Source organism: Magallana gigas, chromosome 9 (genome assembly GCF_963853765.1).
Source record: "Magallana gigas chromosome 9, xbMagGiga1.1, whole genome shotgun sequence".
In the NCBI taxonomy this organism is placed as follows: domain Eukaryota; kingdom Metazoa; phylum Mollusca; class Bivalvia; order Ostreida; family Ostreidae; genus Magallana; species Magallana gigas.
In genome coordinates this window covers 36434977-36458452 of record NC_088861.1, presented here as the reverse complement: position 1 = coordinate 36458452, position 23476 = coordinate 36434977, and the positions used below count along the sequence as shown (strand labels likewise).

Sequence of the window (23476 nt, the reverse complement as noted above, 5' to 3'; positions counted from 1 at the left end):
TCCACTTAAGGTTAAGGTAGTCTCCTACAGTGGCGAACTTTTAGTGATTATCCATCTTCAAAAATAGCATTAGGTGAACTTGGTCTTCCAATATATTACCAAAATTATAACAACACTTGATTCAGGACCTAAGGTGATCTCTATTGATATCGTTTTTATAATGATCCCTTGTTTCTCTACAGTGAATGGCTTCTGGTGAATCTGTATCCTTAAAAATCTATAAATCTCTAGGCACGTAGCATTGTTTTTGAAAGTGGGGGGGGGGGGGGCAGAGTCATCCAAAAAATCTTAAAACTCTTGACAAGCAAAAAATAAAAGTTCCTCAAAGTCTTCAAAATCCTAATCCCTGGGGGACGGGGGGGGGGGGGGGGCAGCCCCCCCCCCCCTACTGGTGCTACGTGCCTGGACCTCTAATTTCCTTATAGATTAATTGAATTCATAGGTCCTAATATTATATGACCTCTAGGCATATTATGAATATTTCACTTAAAGTGACACCTGCTCTATTAATTACCGAATTATTTTTTCTCTCTTCATATTTAGGACCTAAGGTAACCTCTGGTCTCAAACAAACATTCCACTTAATTTAACCCCCGGTCTCTCTAAAATGACTGACTTCCAGTAAATATTAATCTTGTAAATGGTCATAAGATGACCGGATAACATCTCCCCATTGATATTACACATTAGGTGACCCCTGGTCCCTTCAGTGGATCACTTCTGACGAATCTCAATATTGTAACTTTTGTTTCCGTATTGATTAACAAAATGATTACGACATTGTTTAGGACGTAAGGTGACCTGTGGTCTCCCTATGGATATAGAAAAAAAAAAGAAGATTTACATTCTTATCTTCACTTGTAAAAGAGTTCCATTAGTGCTCATTAATACACTCATTTTGGAGAACTATTTTCGGGTGACCCAAGGTCCTAGTTGAGCGTACGTTTTATCCTTCTGCATCCAACATGCATCTAATAATAGCAGCATGGAATGTCGCGTGGCATGTTTAGTTGTGTAATCGCCAATACACCCTAGACTTCACTGATATTGTAAAAGTTTGCCATTTGTTCTGATCTCGATTAAGTAAACCAAAAACTCGACGTTCTTTTGCAAAACCTGGGATCTTGATAGAAACTTAAGGATACCATGATCTTGCTATTTTTATAATTCGAGCGTCACTCAACATGAGCACTAGGGGCGCTTACAAAAAGATCATGAGATTTGGTGCATCCCTAATAAGCGCTAGCGCATGCGCTTAGCGCTTAAAAATGACAATATTTCATTTGTTTGCAAAATTAGTGGAATTGGGTCAATAAGGTGATGACATAGGTAAACAGCCAATGAGCAGTGATGACTCAAACCAAAATTAAATTGATAGACATCCTCTGTACAATGATTTATGAGGATTTGATTTGTATACGATACTAAAATTAGGAGCATATATTTGACCATACCAAATATAGTCCTTTGAAAAAAAAAAATTAGTGTATTTCAGGAGTTGTGTGGTTTACAAATTACTCTTCAGATCTGCTTAAAGCTTTTTCATATGATTTTTTGTCCATGCATAAAATATGATTGAGTAAGAAAAAATGAAAATATTTTAGCCTAAAAATTTTATCATTTTCCTATTTCTTAATGAAGAGTTCTTTGTTAAAATGAGGCAAATATAGAATAAAACGGTCCATCTTTTTTGCAATGTTCCGTCAAAAGTTTTTATTTAAGAGATTTTTTGTAATATTCATAAACATATTGACAAACCTAATAATTGATTTTGCATTTTACAGTTGTGCCTCTGATCTTTCGTTAGATGCATATCTTGACGCTTTGCCGTGCAACCAGGAAAATCCGGTCTATGATTTGATGTACATATGCACCTGACGTCACGTCTGCATGTTTTCAGCATGCTATCAAGACTAGAAAAAGTGTGACATTATTCACCTTGTTTATGCCAAATACGTTTGATTAAATTTGATTGCTGCTTTTAAAAAACCCAAAAAAAACTTGCAGATAAGATTATCAGATCCCGATGAAAAATTAAATTCACCCCACACCACACCCACCCCACCAAATCTACCATCACAACAAATGTAGATCGCCACGTGTACTCGTATGTTTTAACTTTCATCCCTAGCAAGTCATGAAATTCACTTGAGGTGAGGATGTCCAGTATTTAGATGTTTATAAGTATTCTGCACTTCTGCTATTGATAAGGCTGGTTCGAAACGGGAGAAAAAACGAAATGGAACAACACTCGTCTGGATCCACCTAGTATTTTTCTCATATGGAACATGTATGATATCTCGATTTTGATCCTCAGAATCTTATGTTTTTCAATATGACAAAAACTGGCCTTGCCTTAGCATTGTGTTTAACTGGAAAGTCGCCTCTACAAAGGAAGAACCCAATGTCCCAATCTTTATGAAAGGAGAAGCCAGAAAGACAGCATGTTTATTCATATGGTTACAATATACTTTGAATGTTTCCCGCAACCCCATTTTATACTGCCGTACACTGCGCCACAACATTCGAACCTTATATGCAAATGAGATCTTGTCCATCCATAATTATGACTTGACGCATATGATTTTGGTCAGTAGTAAACGTTCACTTATATTTGTGACCTAGAGCATGGCAGCGTTAAGATCGTAGCTGCTACGTAGGGCTAGGTAGTTGAACGGTAAGATAGCCTAGCCTAAATATTTTATGCTAAGTATCAAATTCAAGATGGCCACCTTGGTAACCACTTTGTAACCAACTTAAAATCTATAAACTTAGTGATATTTTGTTCATTGTTTTTAATTTCATACATTTTTAGCGGATTGGTAGTAAACCTTACACATTAATTTGTAAACAATGAACATATTGTGTTCTACGTCTAATATATTAATAAATTATGTATGCATTTAACGAGGAATTTTAATGGGTTGGGGGGGGTGTTCTAAAAACAGTCTTAAATCTGAAATTCTTACTTTAAACTGTGACAAAAATTGTAGTGAAATTCGACCTAAAGAACAGAACTTAGAGATGCGACACACTTAATACCGACGAACTGGTTTGAAAGTAGATAAAAAAAATTGTATTTTTTTCAGTCAGCTGCAACAAGAAGAATTTTGCATGTTAATGCAACGTACGTGTAGATATTAATATCCATTTCAAATTATATTTTTCATTGAAGCCCGTTTCTCAGCCATGCTGTTTTTTATTTCAAAGTTACAGAATAAGTGAAAAATGCAATTAAGAAAATATTTCGGCACAGTATATACAGTATGAACAAAAATATGGTTCTACACATTAAGCATTGTATCATTTTAATGTGTAAGTGTTAATTTCCGCGCTTGCGCGGGGTATAATCTGGTTTAATATAAAATGTTAACTATTTTCTTGATTTAGAAAGCCTGCTTCCGAAATATCAGATATCCTTGAGTAAACTGGTATTACCTGACATTGATTAAGACATGACAAGATTATGACAACGATATGTTGTACCATCGTTCACCGGAATTTGCATTTCTTTTCTTTTTTTAAATTATTAATATTAAAATGATTTTGATAAAAACAGTAACCAAGAACCCAGTTCAAATTTCAAAGAGGGGAACAAAATTCAGTATGCAATGCATAGTATTTTAGCGGATCAAGAACTACAGCTTAAGTTTGAAAAGAAATATTAATTTAAAAATCCCCAGAATTAACCAATAAGAGTTATTTCACGGGTTAGAAAAATAACAATCGGATAAAAAGCGAAATTATATTTATTATCTTATAAGGAAAGCTTTGCAACATCATTATTTGCATTTTTAGTTTGACACTACCTAAGCAAGCATTTCTACTTATTGTAAAAATCATATAGACCCTTATTATGTAACATGCATTTGATGCATGCTTATACATGTATGCAACGCTACATTGTTTTAAGTACATTATATTTTTTGTATGCATTAAGGTTTATCAATTTAAAAATAGATCTTTGAAGCGCAATAAATTTGAGAGTCTAGACCTTCTTTCCTCTGTTCTGAAGAACAGCGTTTACCCTTCCTTTGCAAGACAAAGTTTTAAATTTGTTTTAAACGTTACCGATACTAGAAACAATATAATTAAAGTAGCTTCTACATCTGTATGTCTCCTTTTTGTTTTGTTTTGTCACAATTTTTCGATTCTGTTTGTGTTTATTGCATCGTCTGAAATTTCTGATCTTTTGTGGAAAGACACTCCCATATTCTTGATGCTAGAATGTGTATGTTTATAGTTCTGCATTGAGCATGCATTGATGTGTTTGAATAACACCTTTAGAACAACAGGAAGACTTTATCAGCTTATCTGTACATTGTTTACTTGTTTTCTCGTGCAAAGAAAAACTTGCAAATACCTGTAAACAGAAAAAAAAATCCCCATCAAAATAAACGAAAAGTATCGATACGTACATCAAACACTTAGTTAAGAGGGGAAAATTTAAGATTTATGAAAAATATAAACGAAATGACACTGACTCAGTCTGACTACCTTATCCGCTGTTGGCTTCGTCGAGTTATACCTGTGCATCGTTTTACGTATCAAGTACCCAAAACATGAACTGGCCCAATATACATTAAAAACACATCATTTAAAAAAAAATCTTTTGCGTCATTTTTGCATTGTTTAATATGCATGAAACTATACACAGTTGAATAAGCTCAAAACAATGATACAAAAGATGTATAAATATTTAAAGTTGACAGGAACTGTAATTTCTATGCAAGAAAGGTGAATTGTAAAATTGCATTTTATTTTGTAGTCATATATTTTGGAAGAAATTAAACATAAAGAGACTCCGATTGGAGTCGATTGATATAATTGCCCTCTTGTACAAACACTGATTTGCTATATATCATACTGTACAAAGAAAAATAAAATAAAGTCTTAGTCACATACACTTAAAAAATGATACCGAAAGAAGATTAGTTGTTTATCATTTATTAAATGAAAATTATAAAAATTATTTTCAAAAGCGTTGTATTATTGATTTCTAACAATATTATTGCTCGAAATCTAAATATTTAACAACCATTCCTACGGCAAGATTCATCCCGGACTATTGTATTCGGTTTACTGAATATGCACTTGATAATAAAAATGATATTCGATCCCACCAATCATTTTCTGTAGCCGAATTAAATATGTTGTCATAAAGCAAATAGAGCATGTGAGAGGAATTTCGGTCTTTTTTTCAATTCGGGTTTTTTTTCTGTATTTTTTGGATGTACATGAATATAAATATCCTTACACAAAAGAAACATTTCATGATTCAGAAACGTACACTACAGAAACAGTTTGAAGAAACTAAATAAGGTAAAAGGTAAGCCATTTTATTTACAAAATTATTAATACCGTTTACAATATATATCTAACGTGATTACGATCATAAGATAAAGCAGCTTTAAATTTCGGATTTTGACTTGACCACATGCATGTGTATAACGCCTCTCATTTTTTGCATTATTCCACGTCTTGCGTCAAATAATTTTTATAAGACCCCCGTCTTTAACATTAATTGTTTTCAACAATTTAGTTAAGGGGGCTGAATGGTCGTGGCCATTTTAAAGTTATTTTTTATCTTCTTTAAAAAAAGAGCTCTATATAAAGATAAAGACAAATAAGGACATTTTATTCCTAATACATTTGAATTTTTCCTTAATTAAAAAATAGTTTAATGTAAAAATTGTTATGAGTAAAATTTTAATGCATATCTGATGGTTAATTTATTGAACACCTTACGTCATTACGACCCATTTAAGTAACTGTATTGTATTGTATTGTTTATTGGCTAAATTCAAGTGAATTATAAGCTGTTGAAACATATGTACATAATTATAAATATATAATGCTACACTCTATCCAATCAAAATCAAACAGTTCGCTATTGACGTTAAACAATATTCTAAAAAAATATTATTCATACATGTACATTCATAGGAGGAGAGACCCTATAAATCAATAAATCAAATGATTATAATAATGATAATAATGATAATAATAGTAATATTAATAATAATAGTGATAGTAATAATACATCAGTTGGATGTACTAGTTATCCGACATCCCGTTTTTTACCTGCCTCACGCAGAAACATTGCGAGATGGCACAATTGTTTGCGATTATGAATGGCAAGGAGTTGAACTAACTTAAACATTGAAGGACGAGACCAGTAATATTTTTTTAAATACAATACCCGTAGACTTTTATAAAATGGACAGATAAGTATGAAATGGAATTCATCCTCGACTTCACCTAAATTACAATATCTACAGATACGCATCGATCTGACAGTTCCATTATAACGGCCTATAACTACCGTGAAAGGGAGTTCTATTGTTACAATATTAAAGGGTCATGGTCACGATTTTGGTCAAAAATTATTTTTCCGATTTTATTGTTAACAATGCTTCAGTAAGGCAATCTTAATAAGCAACTAAAATTTGAGTGTCATTTGCTGAGTTATAAGCAAGTTACAGAGCTTACAATTCTTTGCTATGTAAACAGAGCTTTTGTTTACATTTTGAACGTTGAAGTGAAAATTACAGTTTTAGACCTAAAATGAACGTTTTAAACATTAGGATCATCTCAAATTAAGACATCTCTTCCAATGATTAATTGATTCTGATAAAATCAAATGATCTGCTTCAAATATGACTTCTTTAATTTTTAAATGTCGGTTTTCTATGTAAAAACGAATACACTGTACTTTAAGGGAGTATTTGTACTAAGTCTTTGTAAAACTCTTTATTTTGTTTAATTCGGTAAACGTTGCCATTCGTATCAAGGTGTAACAGGTGTAAAATCCATAATCAGGTTAGCCTGTAGGGCGTGATGATAGGTATCTTATAAATATTTGTAGTCGTATAAAGGAGTATACCTTTTAAAAGAGGGCTGGATAACAGTGTTTTAGATTTTATTATTTCCCTCAGAATAAGTTGAAATATATGGACTTTCTAAAAAAAAATTATAATAGTTTATAGCTATACATATCATATAAAAAAAATTAACATGTTCGACGATAAGCGTATCTTATTGTGACAACTTAATGAAAATTCGATTAACCAAAAAAAAACCCTCTGAAATTATATGTAGGCGATTAGTTATGTTTAATAGCGTCGTATTTTTACAATATGTATGTATATTTATGATCAAAACTTTATCATAACAGAGATTCTATAGAAATTGGTTAAAGTGCATGCGTATAGATAGCGTATGTTTATTTATGTTCATGGAGAAATGTGTTATTAAGTCCAGTGATGAGCCTTTCGATGCCGGGTCAGAAATCTAAATAAAATGCTACTACTGACCACGGTGCGTCAGATCATTAGTATGCACTAGGTCGTTGTTGGCTCTTCCGTGGCGTGGCTAGGACAAGTTGGAAACCCGGATTCTCCACCACTATATCATAACGATTTCAGTAATATTTTATAAACAAAACAAAAATCTCTGAAAATAAAATACTAGTATTGGTTGAACCCTCTGAATCTATTAACTTTACTTTTGAGAATGCGCGAAAGTGTTTTAATTTATCTTACCTGTATAAAAAGAGAAGGCAGAAAGACAGCTTCCAGATGACTACCGGAGAGCTGTGTTTCCCGCACCCTCATTTAATACGCACGGACACTGCGCTACAACATTCTCCTCCTAATAAGTAAATGCGATCAAGTGCATATTAATGATCTGACGCACCGTGGTCAGTAGAAGCATTTTATTTAGATTTCTGATCCGGCGTCGAGAGGCTCATCACTGGACTTAATAACACATTACTCCATGAACATAAATAAACATAGATATTGAATTCATTTCTTAATTAATCATTAAATCATTAGATAAACAGATACTTTTCAGAATGAAGTACTGCCACCTGCTAATGTTGTTGGTGAGCATTATGACGACACATGTTGAAAGTGTCGACGAAATTGATGACATCATCACTGAGGCAATTCAAAAAACATACGACGAACCTCTGCGAAAAACCTGTTCAAGACCGGAAGGTAAGAACATGTGTAATATAAACAATATCTAAACAAAAATATACAGGGAAATTTTCGCCTCCGCTTTACTTTTGCCCCTTTCTCCTTTATTGTTAGAGGGCAAATTCAAAACTGAGCGAATTTAAAACAATTTTTTCACTGCTGTGTTAATCAGAAAAAAAAATATCCATTTTTAACTGTTTCCGGGCGAATTCTACACGTGTGACAACGTTTTCATATGTAGAAAGACAAAAATAACACAGTATACAAGATGTAGATTATACCTTGATATAACTTCACATGGCAAAGAGGCGCTCATGGTTCTTGGTGTCGAATGACTGTATCCAATGAACTGGCATTTCTAAAAGATGAATATTTTATTACAATGAAATTGTTGACTACATTGATGCTAACTGTTTACAGTTTTATTTTCGCCATTCTAGACTTTGTAAAACTTTGTCCCGTCTTGAAATTGCCCAAAGTCATTGCAACAGGGATAACTTTGTCTCGTTATAAATTACCCAGTCTTAAATTCGCCCTCTGACATCTATTGCAAAAGGGGCAAAAATAAAACGGGGACAAATATTTCATAGTATATAGTTTAGTTATTTGTCATTGTGTAAAATTATGCAAATTTTTCTAATGGTTTCTTTTGAGCATTTTAAGTTCGTTCCTCTTATTAATTGTAAACTATGACGCAAACTGGCATAAGTTTTCAACTGTGTTGTTTCAAATACAGAAACTCATAGGTGCACTGATTTTCTATTTTACCGGGTTGAATGGGTAGTGGTATGTTACCTATATGGAACATTGAATATCTAGTATGTCAAAAACATAGCTAACACGACAAAGTGAAAAGAAAAGAAAAACAAGTAAAGCAGCATTTTCCCCCATTTAACCCTTAAATTATAACGAGCTACAAATTAGATACACCAAATACCAAGAAACTTGCCTCTACTACCCTAAAAACTTACCAATGAGTGTTGATTACCCACTGTAATGTAGCTCTCTTTTCCCCTAGTTTCTGAAATACCTGACACTGGGAACGGATTCGCCTTTCTCCAGCAGCAAAGAAACGACGAGGACAGCATTGCTAGGGACGGCTATAAATACGTCAACCTCATCAAGAACATTATCGACAGGTAAATCTTTAAAATTACAGGTAAATCTTTCAAAAAAAGTTTTTATTTCAGATCAGTTGGAGTAAGAAATAGTTGTCAATTCGAAACTTGGTTCAAAGTTAGGCATTTTCGAAACATGGTTCAAAATTCGACATTTTCTACTTAACCTTTGTAAAACTCAAGGTATGTCTTGACAAATGAACATTTTTAAGAAAGAGATTTTTGATAATTTTTAGCAATGTGTATGCATGCATCGAACATAATACCGATAAGATAAACGAAATACTTTTTTTTTTTAATTTTAGTATTTATATAATGCCAAAAAAAGCGTTATGTAAAGAAAACAAGTTTTAAAGACACGTCAAAAATACACCTTAAAGGTTTACATTGTCATGTTTTGCCATGAGAAAATACACTTACATGTACATATCAAACTTATATTGAAAACAAATCTCTTCTTGTTAAGCTTTTTATTCTCTTATTTATTTTTTCATATTTAAAAAGAATTATTTCAATGAAAACGGAAACAATTGAACGCTGTACATAGTGCTCTCGGATACTACGATTTCCATTGTCTTTTTCTCTTGTATAATAAACCCAAATACTTTTTTCTGCAGAAGTGGGCTCTCTTTCACTGATCTGTATGGAAACTACAATTATCAGAAATCGTTCTATACGCAGCTCTGCGATAAAACAACCCCTGCCTGTGATGACTACAAAAGATCAAAGTATAGAAGCGCCAATGGTGTTTGTAACAATCTCAAAAATCCAACATGGGGCGTGGCTCTGCATGCGCATGCGCGGTATCTACCGGCTGTCTATGATGACGGTAAAAATATAAAATTTCACAAAATAAATTTTTCAATGCTTTTATTTTGAGCACAAAAGGCAAAAACTAGTACAATATATAAAAGTGTAATACTTAAATTTGATAAATATGTATTAGTTACATTTACCACGGTGCTGCAAGAACAACAGTACAGAAAACTGCTAATACATAATATTATCGATTATAATAATAATTATTATTCTTCTATAATAACATTTCGAGATTCTTTCATATCCCAAAACATAACTTCATCCATCTATCGTTCAGTTCGTTTCGGCAGTATTTGCTTAATGTACCATGAAATTCAGATACATGAAAAGCCAAGATTCATACAAATATCCATTGTACATAAATATCATAATTCAAGGATACAACATACCTCGCCAGACAAGTAAAAATGGCGGACAGCTCCCGAGTCCACGAGTGATTAGTAACAATGTGTTGTCGGGGGACGCGGAAACCCCGGCCGACGACAAGCGGAACCTGATGCTGTTTACCTTTGGTCAGTTCATTGACCATGACCTGACCTTCACTCCTATAGCTATTGGTGAGCGAATCATAACTTTTAACCTTTACTTGAACCATCGTGGCTATGTTTGTTTAGTTTCATCATCGTCATCATCATCATCATCATCATCATCATCATCATCATCATCATCATCATCATCATTTTCTTCGTCGTCATCATCATCATCATAGTCATCATCATTATCATCAACATCATATCCATCATCTTTTTTTAAACATCATTAATAAGTTTAAACTTTTCCAAGATATATTTTGAATTATCAATACCATCAACAATGACAACACAATTGTCTTAACATAGGAAAAGACTGTGTTAATCTTTATACTTTTATTTTTAATGACTCGCAGGAACGGACGGCGAACATTTAGATTGCTGCGGGGACGATATTGCAGAGTAAGTTACAGAATATAGCTTCAAATGGTTTTTTCGGGGAAAACAGTTCTTTTTATTCTTAGTAATTAAAGACGAAACAAGAAAATACCAACGCAGAAATAAAAAAGAAACCAAAAAAAAAAAATTAAAAAAAATCATATTCTAAATGTAATCAAATTCAGATCTTCAAAATAATACAGGGAAATTGTTAAAGCAATTAATGAGCCCTTGCATGTTGTCTTGATTTCAGCCCAGAATGTTTTGGGATAGAGATTCCCGCCGACGACCCACGCTATACCCACACCTGCATGGACTTCCCCCGGTCTATCCCGGCTCCTTTCAACAGTTTCTGCTCTATAGGTGAGTACAATAAACGGCTAACCAAAGTTTTTTAAAAGGCAGTAAAAAGTAAAAAAGAAATTTATATGTGTTTCTTTATGTGAATACACAATTACTACTAATTACATAATACATCTCATTATTATTACTGCAAACTATAATAGTGATGAGTTTGCTTATAAATGCATGCTGTTTAGGTGTATACTTTCGTTTTCTACTTTCAGGTTACAGAGAACAAGTGAACCGTCTGTCTTCTTACATTGACGGAGGGATGATTTATGGCGACACTAAATCATTTAATGAAAACTTGAGTGGGAAATTGGGTAACTGAATACAGGATTGAAATAGAGCTTCTCTCTCTCTCTCTCTCTCTCTCTCTCTCTCTCTCTCTCTCTCTCTCTCTCTCTCTCTCTCTCTCACCTTCAGAAAAAATCATTATAGAATATCAAGTTATAGCTTTAGTCAATTTAACATTAAGTACTAGTATCCATACTTATACAGCTGTTTAAACAATAGTCAAAGGAATTAATAATAATACCAATGAAATTACATTAAACAATATCTAAAGGCTTCTGAAAGTGACGTTTTCTTATTCTCAATAATTACATGTCAGTGGACAGACATTGCATTCAATAACATACAATGTGTGACCAAAGGCTCTACCTATTCATGTCTCTATTTACTGAAATAATGAATCGTCTTACATTCACATGTAAGTAGAAGTTGTAAAGCTAATCACACTCTGTTTCAGGATCTCTCAGGACCTCGGAAGGCGATTTACTTCCTGATGGAGGCATTTGTAATATCCATCAAGCAGGCGATTTCTGCCAACTTGGAGGTACGGCATCGTAATAATAAAAGAAAGCTTTTTTAAAAGAAGACAACTATTTTTGTGCATGTAAACAACTTGTCTTTGCTACTAAGAATCCGCCAAACTCAAAGCGGTATCATCTGAGTTGTACACAAACTACACTGTCATATTTTGCCCTAGTAAGTGTGAAATATTTTAAAAGGTAGTTTAATGTTTCATTTGCATAGCTATTTCAGATAGTCTTTTTAACCTTTACTTCCAGGCGATGAAAGAGTGAATGAAGCACCGTCTTTGAGCGGACTCCATGTTGTATTCCTCCGCCTACACAATATCATAGCGGAAGGAATAAGAAAAGTAAGAAACTGCAGAAGTCACGAGATCTTCTTGGAGACGAAGAAAATTATGGGCGCCATTATTCAGCAAATTACCTATGGAGAATACCTTCCGGTCCTTTTGGGAAAACAAATAAGGGAGGACCTCGACTTGGATTTACAATCACGTGGTTTTTGGAGAAAATATGACCCGGATGTGAACCCTACCGTGAAAAATGTCGTTGCCACAGCAGCACTCCGGTATGGACATTCACAGGTATTTTATGCAAAGAGTTTTTATATTTTTACCCTTGTAATTATAAATTATAGTCAGTACATATTTGGTTGAGAAAATCTTCATTTAAATGAGTCAATAACAGTGCTGGTGATTGATGGGGGTTAGATATTGTTAATATATTTTCTTTATTTTTGGGTCAGCAGTTTAAACAATAAATTGCTCTGCTGTTAAATGCCCATAACTTTCCTGTCAGGGTTGTTTATAGTTTATATCTCCCATGGACAATATAGACATGTTCGGCTGATTTAAAATAGTTTGAACTGTAACATCTAATAATTATATTTAAAGATATAATAACGAAATGACTATACTCACTATACTATTATGTAATAATACCAATGAAATTACAACAAACAATATCTAAAGGCTTCTGAAAGTGAATCAAAATGTCGTTTACAATTGTATAAATCTTCATTTGTTCCCACTGTTGTTAATGAATGGAATGCGCTTTCAAAGGATGTCCGTGAAAGCGACTCCTGATTTTTTTAATTATGGTGACAGATTTTTTAATATTATTCATACTAGACTTCGTCATAATTGTGTACTAAATAGTGATCTTTTTCGTTGTAATATTATCAACAGTCCACTCTGTTCGTGTGGCAAGCTCGAAGACACTTATCATTATTTTTTCACTTGTAATAAATATAAAGAGGCCAGAAATATTTTGCTTAATGAAATTTTCAATATTGTAAATTTAAATATTGTTAATACTCATGTCCTACTTTGGGGCGACAACGCAATCAGTGTCAGCGAAAACAAACATTTATTTTCTCTAGTTTATCGTTATATCAAAAGTACAAAAAGATTTAGTTGATGTTTGTACACTATTGAAAACTTTTATATTACTGTCATATGATCTGTTGACCTTACATGTTGTGCATACATTATTTTTACTGTATTATATACTTGTATTGGGAGAGGGCGGTCTAAGTTTTTGAACTTGTGCCCAATCCCTGTTGTAATTTTTGTACAATAAAAATATGTTCAAATCAAATCAAATCAACATCTAATAAAAGTAAATGAGCATTAAGATAGCACCATATCGTCCCGGTCATTTTATAATTTTCTACCTCCGGATGAAAGAGAGAGTGATAAGTTGATATGTATTTAGAGCAGCAATTGTTCTAACAACGCATCTTTATTGTGATAAGATATAATTGTAATTTTTTTCAAATTATGTATTTTAATAAAAGGTGTTATATGTAATACGAAACAACAGTTGTTGACAACATACAACGTCCTTAAGTTCGTTAGCAGACGAAAGCTAGTGATTTTTTTTCTGTAATATATGAAATTACAATGATCTATCTGTGATCTGATGCGATATTAATTAGTAGTATTCAATGAATTTCTATTTTATTAGATACCCCCTGAGTTTGGCTACAAGACTATGCAGTTTGCAACAACCCAAACTTTTAAAACGGAAGACGTTTTAATGGACCCCCACATTGTTGTCACGCAAGGCGGAAGCAACATTCCGGATTTGGCGCGCTTTTTATTAGATACTCCTGCTAGGAAAATGGACAGGTACAAATCCAATCGCATAATTTAAATTTTCAGTTGTTTTTTTTTTTGCATTTCATTCATTTCAAAACACGAACCAGTGTAGCTTTCTTCAATGTGGTTAGAGTCCATGCATATGATTTTCAGACAAGTTGAGGATGCAGTGAGAAATGAACTTTTCCGTGACGTGAATGGATTAACCTTTGACCTCATGTCCTTTAACATCCAGAGAGGAAGGGACCATGCCCTGCCTTCCTACAATGCATGGCGAGAATGGTGTGGACTTCCGGTAGCCCAGAATTTTGCGAATTTAGTGGACCATAGCGCTGACGTCAGGACTAGACTACAAAATACTTATGAGTGAGGTTTACTTTGGTGATTTATATCAATATATTGGTTTCCAGTTTACATTTTAATTAACCTTTGTTAGATATTTCTTTACACATTTCATATGTTTTACTTGTACACGTAGCATACATTGTATCTGTATCACTCTGCCCCCTTTTTCAAAACAATTTACACCTTTTTTCTAAAGCATTTAAGTCTAACTTTTTTGGAGCTATTTCAAACATTTGTATTTGCATGAAAATCTCTCTCTCTCTCTCTCTCTCTCTCTCTCTCTCTCTCTCTCTCTCTCTCTGACAAATAGAACGTATCATGTTGTTAACACACTAGAGTACTGTTGATGAATTCACACTTTACGATTTGCGAATTAAAGTTATGCAAATGATTATTCTTTTCCTTTTTATTATAACTAAACAAAACTTACATCCAAAAGAAACGTTTGAAATTCTATATATGACGTTAAAAATTTCCATTACAGTGATGTTAATGACGTAGATGTGTTTGTTGGCGGAGTCACGGAGACACCTCGTGATGACGCACTTGTCGGGCCTCTCTTCGAATGCTTGTTAGGGAGACAGTTCCATGACATTAAGTTCGGAGACCGATACTGGTACGAGACGAATGGAGTAGAGGGATTCCCAAGGCGTAAGTACAAAGTGATGAAAATCTTTTTGAAAGAGAAAAAAATAATTTTCAAACTGCTGCTGTTGGTTAAAGATGGCTGGATGGTTGTGGTAATTTTTAAACTTATGTCTATTTAAAGGGGGCTGGGGTGACTGTCATTTTAGACACTATTGATCTCCTTTAAAAGAAGAGTTCCATATAAAGATAATGGAAAATGATAAAATTCTATACTAAAATATATGAAATTTTTCTTCACCAAATAGTAGTCGACAGCTTCAGAAATCATGCACATATAAAATGTTTCAGCTTAAAACTGATGGTTTTTATATTACATTATATTTTGAAACCCCCCCCCCCTCCTCCAACCTCCTTTATCTAATATTTGTTTAAAAATACAGGGAAAATTGAAATATCAAAGCTAAAATACATGGAATTTTTCGTATGATTAAAATATTGGAAGGTGTACATGTATCTTTTCGGTAATTTGTTGACCATTCAGCTTACTTGAATGACAACCTTTACATGCAGAGTTCAATTGTACTTTGTATCTGCTTGTTCATAATTCAAACTTCTCTTCTGAAGATTTTTAAAATTTAAAATAAACTTGTTTTACCTTGCGAAGCAATATAAAAAATAGACAGTATATATAACTCATAAAGGAATGGAAGTCAGTCATCACGTGCAGTGTCAAAGCAATCTGTTTGTTCTGAGTCATAGTTCTTTTACTATCTTTAAAAGTGTGAGAAAACTATATTTACAGGACAGTTACAAGAGATACGAAAAGTGACTTTATCGAAGATTCTGTGCGAAACCCTTGGTTTGGAGATAATTCAGAAGGATGCTCACTCTTTAACGAGTGCAGAGTGAGTTTATTGCTTGATTTCAGTAGAAAAAATTGGAACAAACTGAATTGTTGCACTATAAAGAAAGTAAATTACCATTGCCTCATTTAAATTAAAGCAAAGAAGATAAAAGTTGGAAAGAATTATAATATATTTAAGCTTCCATATAACCAGGGACGTATATGCTAACATATAGTAAAAACGTCCCTGATATAACTTCCTTGCTTTTATATAGGATAACAAGCAAGCAGACGAACCAGTTCAGAAACGAATTTCACTTTCAACGAATTTTACAATAACACATATTTTGGCATGCCAATGTCCCTTACGTTATGAGCAATGTAGAAACCAAAAACAGTCGAACACACATTCACATCTTGCTGTTTATTTTTTTTTACAGCAATCATTGTCGTGAATTATATATTAAACAGCACATTTACAGCTGGTTGTTTTGTTTACAGCAATCCTTTAGTGAGTTGTATGTTTAACAGCACATTTACAGCTGGTGTTTTGTTTACAGCAATCCTTTAGTGACTTGTTCCTCCCTGCCATTCATCGACTTTTCTCGCTGGAGACACAGAACTTCCAACGTGGGTGGATGGATATGGAATAGAGGTGCCAAAGGGAAGGACAAAGACAAAGGCAAGGGCAAGAAACCGTGATTTAGAAACCCTGAAACTCGTTCAAATTGACACTTGTGTTATATAAATGATTACATGTTTTGTATAACAGGATACTTTATGAGAGAAAAAAATACTTTCCATGGGTGTTGAATTTTGTATCATGTTTTACTTTCATTTGTAATTATCATTCTTCATGCTTGTATGGTTTATTCCATAATGGATCACTTTCAATGTATCTGCTTGAATATTCTATAAACAGGATAAATGTTATTGTTCATCTTCGTCTAATTTTTATTTTTTTTACTCTTATTACTTGAACATATATAATTTGTAAATCAAACCAACTGATTTTTTAAATAAAATATTGATTTTCAAATGGATTTCTGGGTTTTTTGTACTGCCTGTTGCAAAGAAAATAAACAAAGGCGTAATTTAATGTAAAATAAATTACTTAGCTTTAAAATTTCATGGAAGAAGATGATATCGTTACAAAGAAGAGTCATCAACGTATAGTATTACTTTTCATTTAAGAAAAAACACCCTTGATTTATGATTGTTGATTTTCTGCATTAGATCGATGTTGCTGTGACTTTATTTTCTCTTGGTAGCCATTACTAGTCAACATGTTTGACTCCAATAATTATGAAAAATATTAACTATAAAGAGCTAAGAAAAATGTATTGCATTCCTAGATGTTTGTATCATAGGGTCAATAAATAAATACGAAGAAATGTGCATAGATTAGATTCATTTGGTTTTTTTATTTTCTAAATTACATATTATTACCAAAGGTAAACATATTCTAACAATAGTGTTATTTAATTTGAAATTTAAAAACAAATTTAAAATTTTTAAATTTCAAAGAATTATTCGATAAAAATTTAAAACCGCAATTTTAATTGAAGTCACGTCTATTGTTTTTTTTTTATATGCAAGCGATAATCTCTATGATGTCGAATGTCCTATTTCTATAATAAACAAAATTTAAACATAAAGAAATTGAGGTTTGTGGTGATAACCTATCTACCAAATTACGGCTGTATATTGTTTCGTAAACAGATATCATCTATGAAAGATAGATACAATATAGTCGGCATTAAAACTGGCTAAAAAATGGAGCAGCGAAAGGTGGATAATAACAAATAACAGTACGGGTAACACCAAATGAATACAAACTGCATGTAAAAATGAATGATGATGCAAACATATTTAAACTTCAGTTCCCATATCTCTATACAGACCTTGCATCTAAAGGAGTGAAATGTAGCCTAAAATGACCATAATTATAATCACCCAGGCCTCTTGAATGGCAAACAGAAAAAACCGGCAACGTGTAATAGAATCCTATACAAAGCAGGACGATGCATGTAGGAAAAAACTTAATCCGGAAAACAGGAACTTTTTTGTTTGTTTTTTCTCTTTATTCGTGACGTCGTCTTGCCGCGCATCATAATGACATGACGTCACAAACGTTGCAAACTATTATCGTTGTCAATCGACAGATAAACAGACGCTCTTATTGGCAAAATCAATTGCAAGATTCAAATACTGATCAAGATGGAAAAAGGAAGATTCGAGGCACGTTTGCGCTTACTGTTGGTGGACTACTTGTCCTCCACAAACACACGGACAATGACGCCTGTGGTATGTTTGCTATTTATACTTTTTGTTGTTTGCTTACATGTACACAATCTGAGATATTGATGTCGAATTCTGGGCTTTAAAATTTTTTTTTTTTATTTAATGTTATTGTTTTACAGAGGAAACACATTCTGCAGCTGGTGATGTTTCTGTATGGAGAGGAGAATTTTGATCAACTTGGTAGATTCTCTTACTCCAAGAACAAAGAAGTTGCTGGTATGTAAATAATACAATGCTCAAGATTTCATTCTAATCTATGTGACCCGATTCACCTTTTTTTTTAAAGATAAAATTATGATATATCTTAATTCTAACTAGCTAGTAATTTGATAACATAATGATGATATTTATTTTAATTTCAGATCAACAAAGGAAGTACGTTATGTTCGGCTTTCTCTTTATGAAGGCGTTGAAGAAACACACGGTGACAGAGACGGACTTGACCACCCTCCAGAGGATGTGGGGGCAGCACCTCCTGTCCCTGGTCAACAATGGTATGCTACTTGTTCATTAATTCTTACTTGATTTGACATTGATTTTGATTGTAATTATAAAATCGTTATCAAATAGAATGTGTTCGATTTCTTATGCATGTTTTTTAATTCTTTCTGACAGAAATGACAAAGACAGCTGAAAAATACGAGAGAATTCTTCATAACAGCGAGGAGACAATCTTTAACGTATGTATTTAATTGCACGTTAAATACTTATAATGTCTTAAGTTTCTAAAAATGCATGTACTATCAAATTCAAATATACCTATATCTATGGTGATATAAACTACTTTTGTCGGCAATGTTTCATTTTTTTTCTGTTTGATCGTAATTTTCCGACTATGCTGGAATTTAAAGAAATACATATTTATAATTGGATGTTTCTCCATTTTGTAGATCAAAAGATTTCAGCGACATCTGGAAAGAACGGAAGCAAGCGAATCAAATACAGATCTAGAGAACCTATCCATTGGTCACGTGACAAAGATTAAAGTCGGCTCCTTTCGCTTCAGAAGACCCGGATTGGTTGAGAGAGTTATAATGTCACTGAAGAAAAAGTTTGGCCGAGGAGATTCAAAAGACTTTCTGATGCCGAAGTTCCATGGCAGTCAGTAAATGTTGCGTTTTAGTCACTTGACTATTTGGATCTCAGTGGTGGCGTTTTAGTCACGTGGCAATTGAACTTTGTTTTTGTTGTGGTGCTTTAATCACCTTACCATGCATTTTTGCACGTTAACGTTAAGTTAATGTGGCGTTTTAGTCACTTGGGGGTGGGGGTTGTGGCGTTTTAGTCACTAATAAAGTCACTTCAGTTATCTGTAAATTGTGTTTTCTTGCTTTTTCAATGGTTATCTTATTATTGAATTTTATGAAAATTTAAAAGAAAATTGCTTGCTTTGCATACGTGTAAATCTACTAAAATTACAGCTAAACACAGTTATAAAATAATTTGTTTAACAATGAAAACTTAATAAAATTAATGCTCTATTGTGTTTCGGTATAATATATGAACTACAAATTTGAATTTTAAAAACAAAATAATATCAATGGCTTGTCTTATCAATCTGTTCGAGGCGTTATCAATTTATGGGTACTAATATCTTCTTGTCATAATTTTGCGACCTATTGTTCTGTTTTCTGCCACATACTATTAAAATAAGCAATTATTATGAATTGTCAACTTTCAAATATTATAATTTGCTCGTGCACGTGTATAAACGTTTTCTTAAACTGCAAAATGTAATAACTTTTCTTGACTGTAATTGTTATAATTGTAATGTATTGCTGCTTTGTTTCAATCTCATAATTTTAATTCAATGAATTACATACAATGTATATTTCAAGTAATATCTAAAAAATACGACCTACATGTATGATAGAGAAATCCATCATTTTGCAGACATTAATAACAAAAGATAGATGTATTGTAATTCATGATTGATACTGCAGTGTTAAATATGAAATAAAAATAAAATGATATTGAAAGGCATATTGGACCAGAAATCAATTGATTTAAGGTACAAATGCACATGTATTAAACGACTCCTGACCCAACTCCCCACCGCATACACTTAATATTCAGCCAAAAATTACTTTTATTCAGTTATTGAGTTTACTCTCTCTCTCTCTCTCTCTCTCTCTCTCTCTCTCTCTCTCTCTCTCTCTCTCTCTCTCTCTCTCTCTCTGATTTATATTGGGATATTTTTACATCTCTTCTAAATTCGGTAGTACTCGGGACACCTCGCGCAATTTTTCAACGTTATCATTCGGGCTTATTAATGGCTGATGCAATCCAGAACCCCCGTAGACTCTTTATTTTGGGATGTGTATTGAAACCTGAAGCGGTAGATGGGGTGTTTGAAAACAGATAATCTGGACATTTTTCATATTAATGGATGAAAGTAGTTTGAGCATATAGGTATTTATTATTATCGAAATATCAAGCGAAAAGTGGTGGAAGCAAGAACTCGGGACAGAGTATAGCTGAGACCGAATCCTTTGGGGTACTGCTATCCCCTGACGAAATCGAGTTTTAAAAGTGGCGATATAGGCACCGATTTTTGGCGTAAGGGCGCTGTGTTGACCCTACATGTATCATACATGCAGGTTCCGTAAATTTAGATAGGGGCTCTAAACGGTGCCCAAACTAGGAGGTATGCCATTTAGCTGAGACCCGATTCTCGGGGATACCGCTAGGTGTCCCCTGACGGAATCTGGTCTCAAAAGTGGCGATATAGGCGCCTATTTTTGGCGCCAGGGCACTGAGTTGACCCTATGATACAGGTGCCATACATTAAGATAGGGTCTGCATTAGATCGGTACGTTATTGCTGTGACTTTATTAAGGTGTTAAATCTCTATTTTTTTAAAGATGTGGTCTCATAACTGCAACAGTGTATGGATACAAATCACTTGAATAACTCTCTCTGTGGCGCAATGGGTGTAGCCTAGACCTACCGACTCGCAGGTCCCGAGTTCGAATACCGAAGGGACTTTTATTTTCATGAGTAATTGTAAGATTTTAAAAAGTTGATTTTTTCTCCCAAAATTAATTTTTTTTTCCTGTCATTTTCAATTCGAACACATGCTGGAAATCCACATTTTTTTGTAATTTAGAAGAATGGACTTGTATGCAGAACTTTTCCCAGGTATGTGGAGGACCCTTAATATCCAAGAATTGTTCAAAATTTAAATCTGCAAAATGGAAGTCACGGAGGATGCCATATTTTGTAATATGCAAACAATAATCTTTATGGTGTCGAATGTCAAATATCTACAATAGAGAAGAAATAAATAGAAACTTAAACATTAGAATTAATTGAGATTTCAATTGTATTGATAATCTATATGTACCAAATAATGGTTGTATATTGTTTCGTAAACAGATCATCTATGAAAAACAGATATAATGTAGTCCTCATTTAAATTGGCTCAAAAAGATGATGTCGCTCGATGTCACGGAACGAAGAAGCGAAAGGTGAATAACTCATATCTTTATACATAACTCTTCATATAAATGAGTTAAATATAGTCTAACAATAGCCACATTCATTCAGACCTCCTGATTAACAAACACGACTAACCGGCAACGTGTTATAGATTCCATACAAAGCAGGATGATGCATGTGGAAAAAAAACTTAATCCGGAAAACATGAACTTTTTTGTTTGTTTTTTCTCTTTATTCGTGACGTCGTCTCGCTGCACATCATAATGACATGACGTCACAAACGTTGCGAACTATTATCGTTGTCAATCGACAGATAAACACACGCTCTTATCGGCAAAATCAATTGCAGGGATTCTATTACTGATCAAGATGGAGAAAGCAGGGTTCGAGGCTCGGTTGCGTTCACTGTTGGTGGACTACTTGTCCTCCACAAACACACGGACAATGACGCCCGTGGTATGTTTGCTATTTATACATTTTGTTGTTTGCTTATGAGTTTAAAGACCTTAACATTGGTTCATCGCATTGCATATACACAATCTGACATATTAATTTCGAATTCTGGGCTTTTAAAATTAATTCTTTTACTTAATGTTATTGTTTTACAGAGGAAACACATTCTGCAGCTGGTGATGTTTCTCTATGGAGAGGAGAATTTTGATCAACTTGGTAGATTCTCTTACTACAAGAACAAAGAAGTTGCTGGTATGTAAATAATACATTCAAGATTTCATTGTAATCTAGATGTGACCCAAGTTACCCTTTTTTAATTCACGATTTTTCTTAATTCTAATGGGCCAGTTATTCATTATAACCTGACGATAATTAATTTTAATTTCAGATCAACAAAGGAAGTACGTTTTGTTCGGCTTTCTCTTCATGGAGGCGTTGAAGAAAAACACGGTGACAGAGACCGACTTGACCACCCTCCAGAGAATGTGGGGGCAGCATCTACTGTCCCTGGTCAACAACGGTAGGTACATGGTTTAACTCTTATTCAATTTGACATTGATTTTGATTGTAATAATGAAATTATTATCAAAAAGATTGTGTTCGATTCCTGATTCGTGATTTTTTTTCTGGTAGAAATGACAAAGACAGCTGAAAGATACGAAAGAATTCTGCATAACAGCAAGGAGACAATTTTTAACGTATGTATTTAATTGCATGTACAATACATATTTATATCTTTCAAAAAATGCATGTAAATTAATATCAAATTTGAGATATCCCAATATTTAAGGCGTTATAAACTATTTTTGCCAGCATTTTTTATTCTTCGAAGAAACTTTTAAGACCTTAATATTAAACAAAAAAATGCTTATCATAATTGGATGTTTCTCCATTTTGTAGATCAAACGATTTCAGCGACATCTTCAAAGAACAAAAGCAAGCGAACCAAATACAGTGAGCCTATCCAAATCCATTGGTCACGTGACAAAGAGCAAAGTCTGTCCGTTTTGCTTCAGAAGACCCAGAGTGTTTGAGAGAGTCACAATGTCACTGAAGAAAAAGTTTGGGCGAGGAGATTCAAAAGACTTTTTGATGCTGAAGTTCCATGACATTCAGTAAATGTGGCGTTTTAGTCACTTGACTGTATTGATCTAATGCAGTTATTGTGCCGTTTTAGTCACTTGACTATTTGGATCTCAGTGGTGGCGTTTTAGTGACGTGGCAATTGAACTTTGTTTTTGTTGTGGTGCTTTAGTCACCTTACCATGTATTTTTGCATTTTAATGTGGCGTTTTAGTCACTTAGGGGAGGGGTTGGGGTGTTGTGGCGTTTTAGTCACCACTCACCAATAAAATCATTTAAATTATCTATAAATTGTGTTTTCTTGCTTTTTCAAAGATTAATAATATTTT

At 33.4% G+C, this 23476-nt stretch overlaps 3 protein-coding genes across 3 annotated transcripts; all 3 read left to right on the top strand.

The window, feature by feature from the left end:
- The first annotated feature begins 5294 nt into the window (after nt 1–5294).
- Nucleotides 5295–16882, top strand: LOC105333777 (myeloperoxidase). The gene is made up of 15 exons (XM_066072250.1): nt 5295–5329; nt 7858–8003; nt 9004–9124; nt 9721–9932; nt 10300–10479; nt 10809–10854; nt 11084–11193; nt 11397–11495; nt 11924–12010; nt 12246–12571; nt 13956–14119; nt 14243–14455; nt 14919–15085; nt 15825–15927; nt 16427–16882. The coding sequence occupies exons 2-15, from the start codon at nt 7859–7861 to the stop codon at nt 16566–16568; spliced, it is 2115 nt and encodes a 704-aa protein (XP_065928322.1). The 5' UTR covers nt 5295–5329; nt 7858; the 3' UTR covers nt 16569–16882.
- Nucleotides 16883–18013: 1131 nt separating this feature from the next.
- Nucleotides 18014–19490, top strand: LOC117692254 (uncharacterized). The gene is made up of 5 exons (XM_034479696.2): nt 18014–18173; nt 18290–18386; nt 18533–18664; nt 18786–18850; nt 19061–19490. Exons 1-5 carry the CDS (start codon nt 18087–18089, stop codon nt 19277–19279), a joined length of 600 nt encoding a protein of 199 aa, XP_034335587.2. The 5' UTR covers nt 18014–18086; the 3' UTR covers nt 19280–19490.
- A 2386-nt stretch (nt 19491–21876) lies between these two features.
- LOC105325337 (uncharacterized) lies at nt 21877–23438 on the top strand. The gene is made up of 5 exons (XM_020065959.3): nt 21877–22067; nt 22220–22316; nt 22453–22584; nt 22698–22762; nt 22965–23438. The coding sequence occupies exons 1-5, from the start codon at nt 21981–21983 to the stop codon at nt 23181–23183; spliced, it is 600 nt and encodes a 199-aa protein (XP_019921518.3). The 5' UTR covers nt 21877–21980; the 3' UTR covers nt 23184–23438.
- The last annotated feature ends 38 nt before the right edge of the window (nt 23439–23476 follow it).

Excerpts from the sequence above, each read along its gene's own strand:
- LOC105333777 (XM_066072250.1), top strand. The coding sequence starts at position 7,859 with ATGAAGTACTGCCACCTGCTAATGTTGTTGGTGAGCATTATGACGACA. Across the intron at positions 9,125-9,720 it reads ATCAAGAACATTATCGACAG|AAGTGGGCTCTCTTTCACTG; the intron begins GTAAATCTTTAA and ends TTTTTTCTGCAG. Across the intron at positions 15,928-16,426 it reads CACTCTTTAACGAGTGCAGA|CAATCCTTTAGTGACTTGTT; the intron begins GTGAGTTTATTG and ends TTTTGTTTACAG.
- LOC117692254 (XM_034479696.2), top strand. The coding sequence starts at position 18,087 with ATGGAAAAAGGAAGATTCGAGGCACGTTTGCGCTTACTGTTGGTGGAC. Across the intron at positions 18,174-18,289 it reads CACGGACAATGACGCCTGTG|AGGAAACACATTCTGCAGCT; the intron begins GTATGTTTGCTA and ends ATTGTTTTACAG. Across the intron at positions 18,665-18,785 it reads CCTGTCCCTGGTCAACAATG|AAATGACAAAGACAGCTGAA; the intron begins GTATGCTACTTG and ends TCTTTCTGACAG.
- LOC105325337 (XM_020065959.3), top strand. The coding sequence starts at position 21,981 with ATGGAGAAAGCAGGGTTCGAGGCTCGGTTGCGTTCACTGTTGGTGGAC. Across the intron at positions 22,317-22,452 it reads CAAGAACAAAGAAGTTGCTG|ATCAACAAAGGAAGTACGTT; the intron begins GTATGTAAATAA and ends TTTTAATTTCAG. Across the intron at positions 22,585-22,697 it reads ACTGTCCCTGGTCAACAACG|AAATGACAAAGACAGCTGAA; the intron begins GTAGGTACATGG and ends TTTTTCTGGTAG.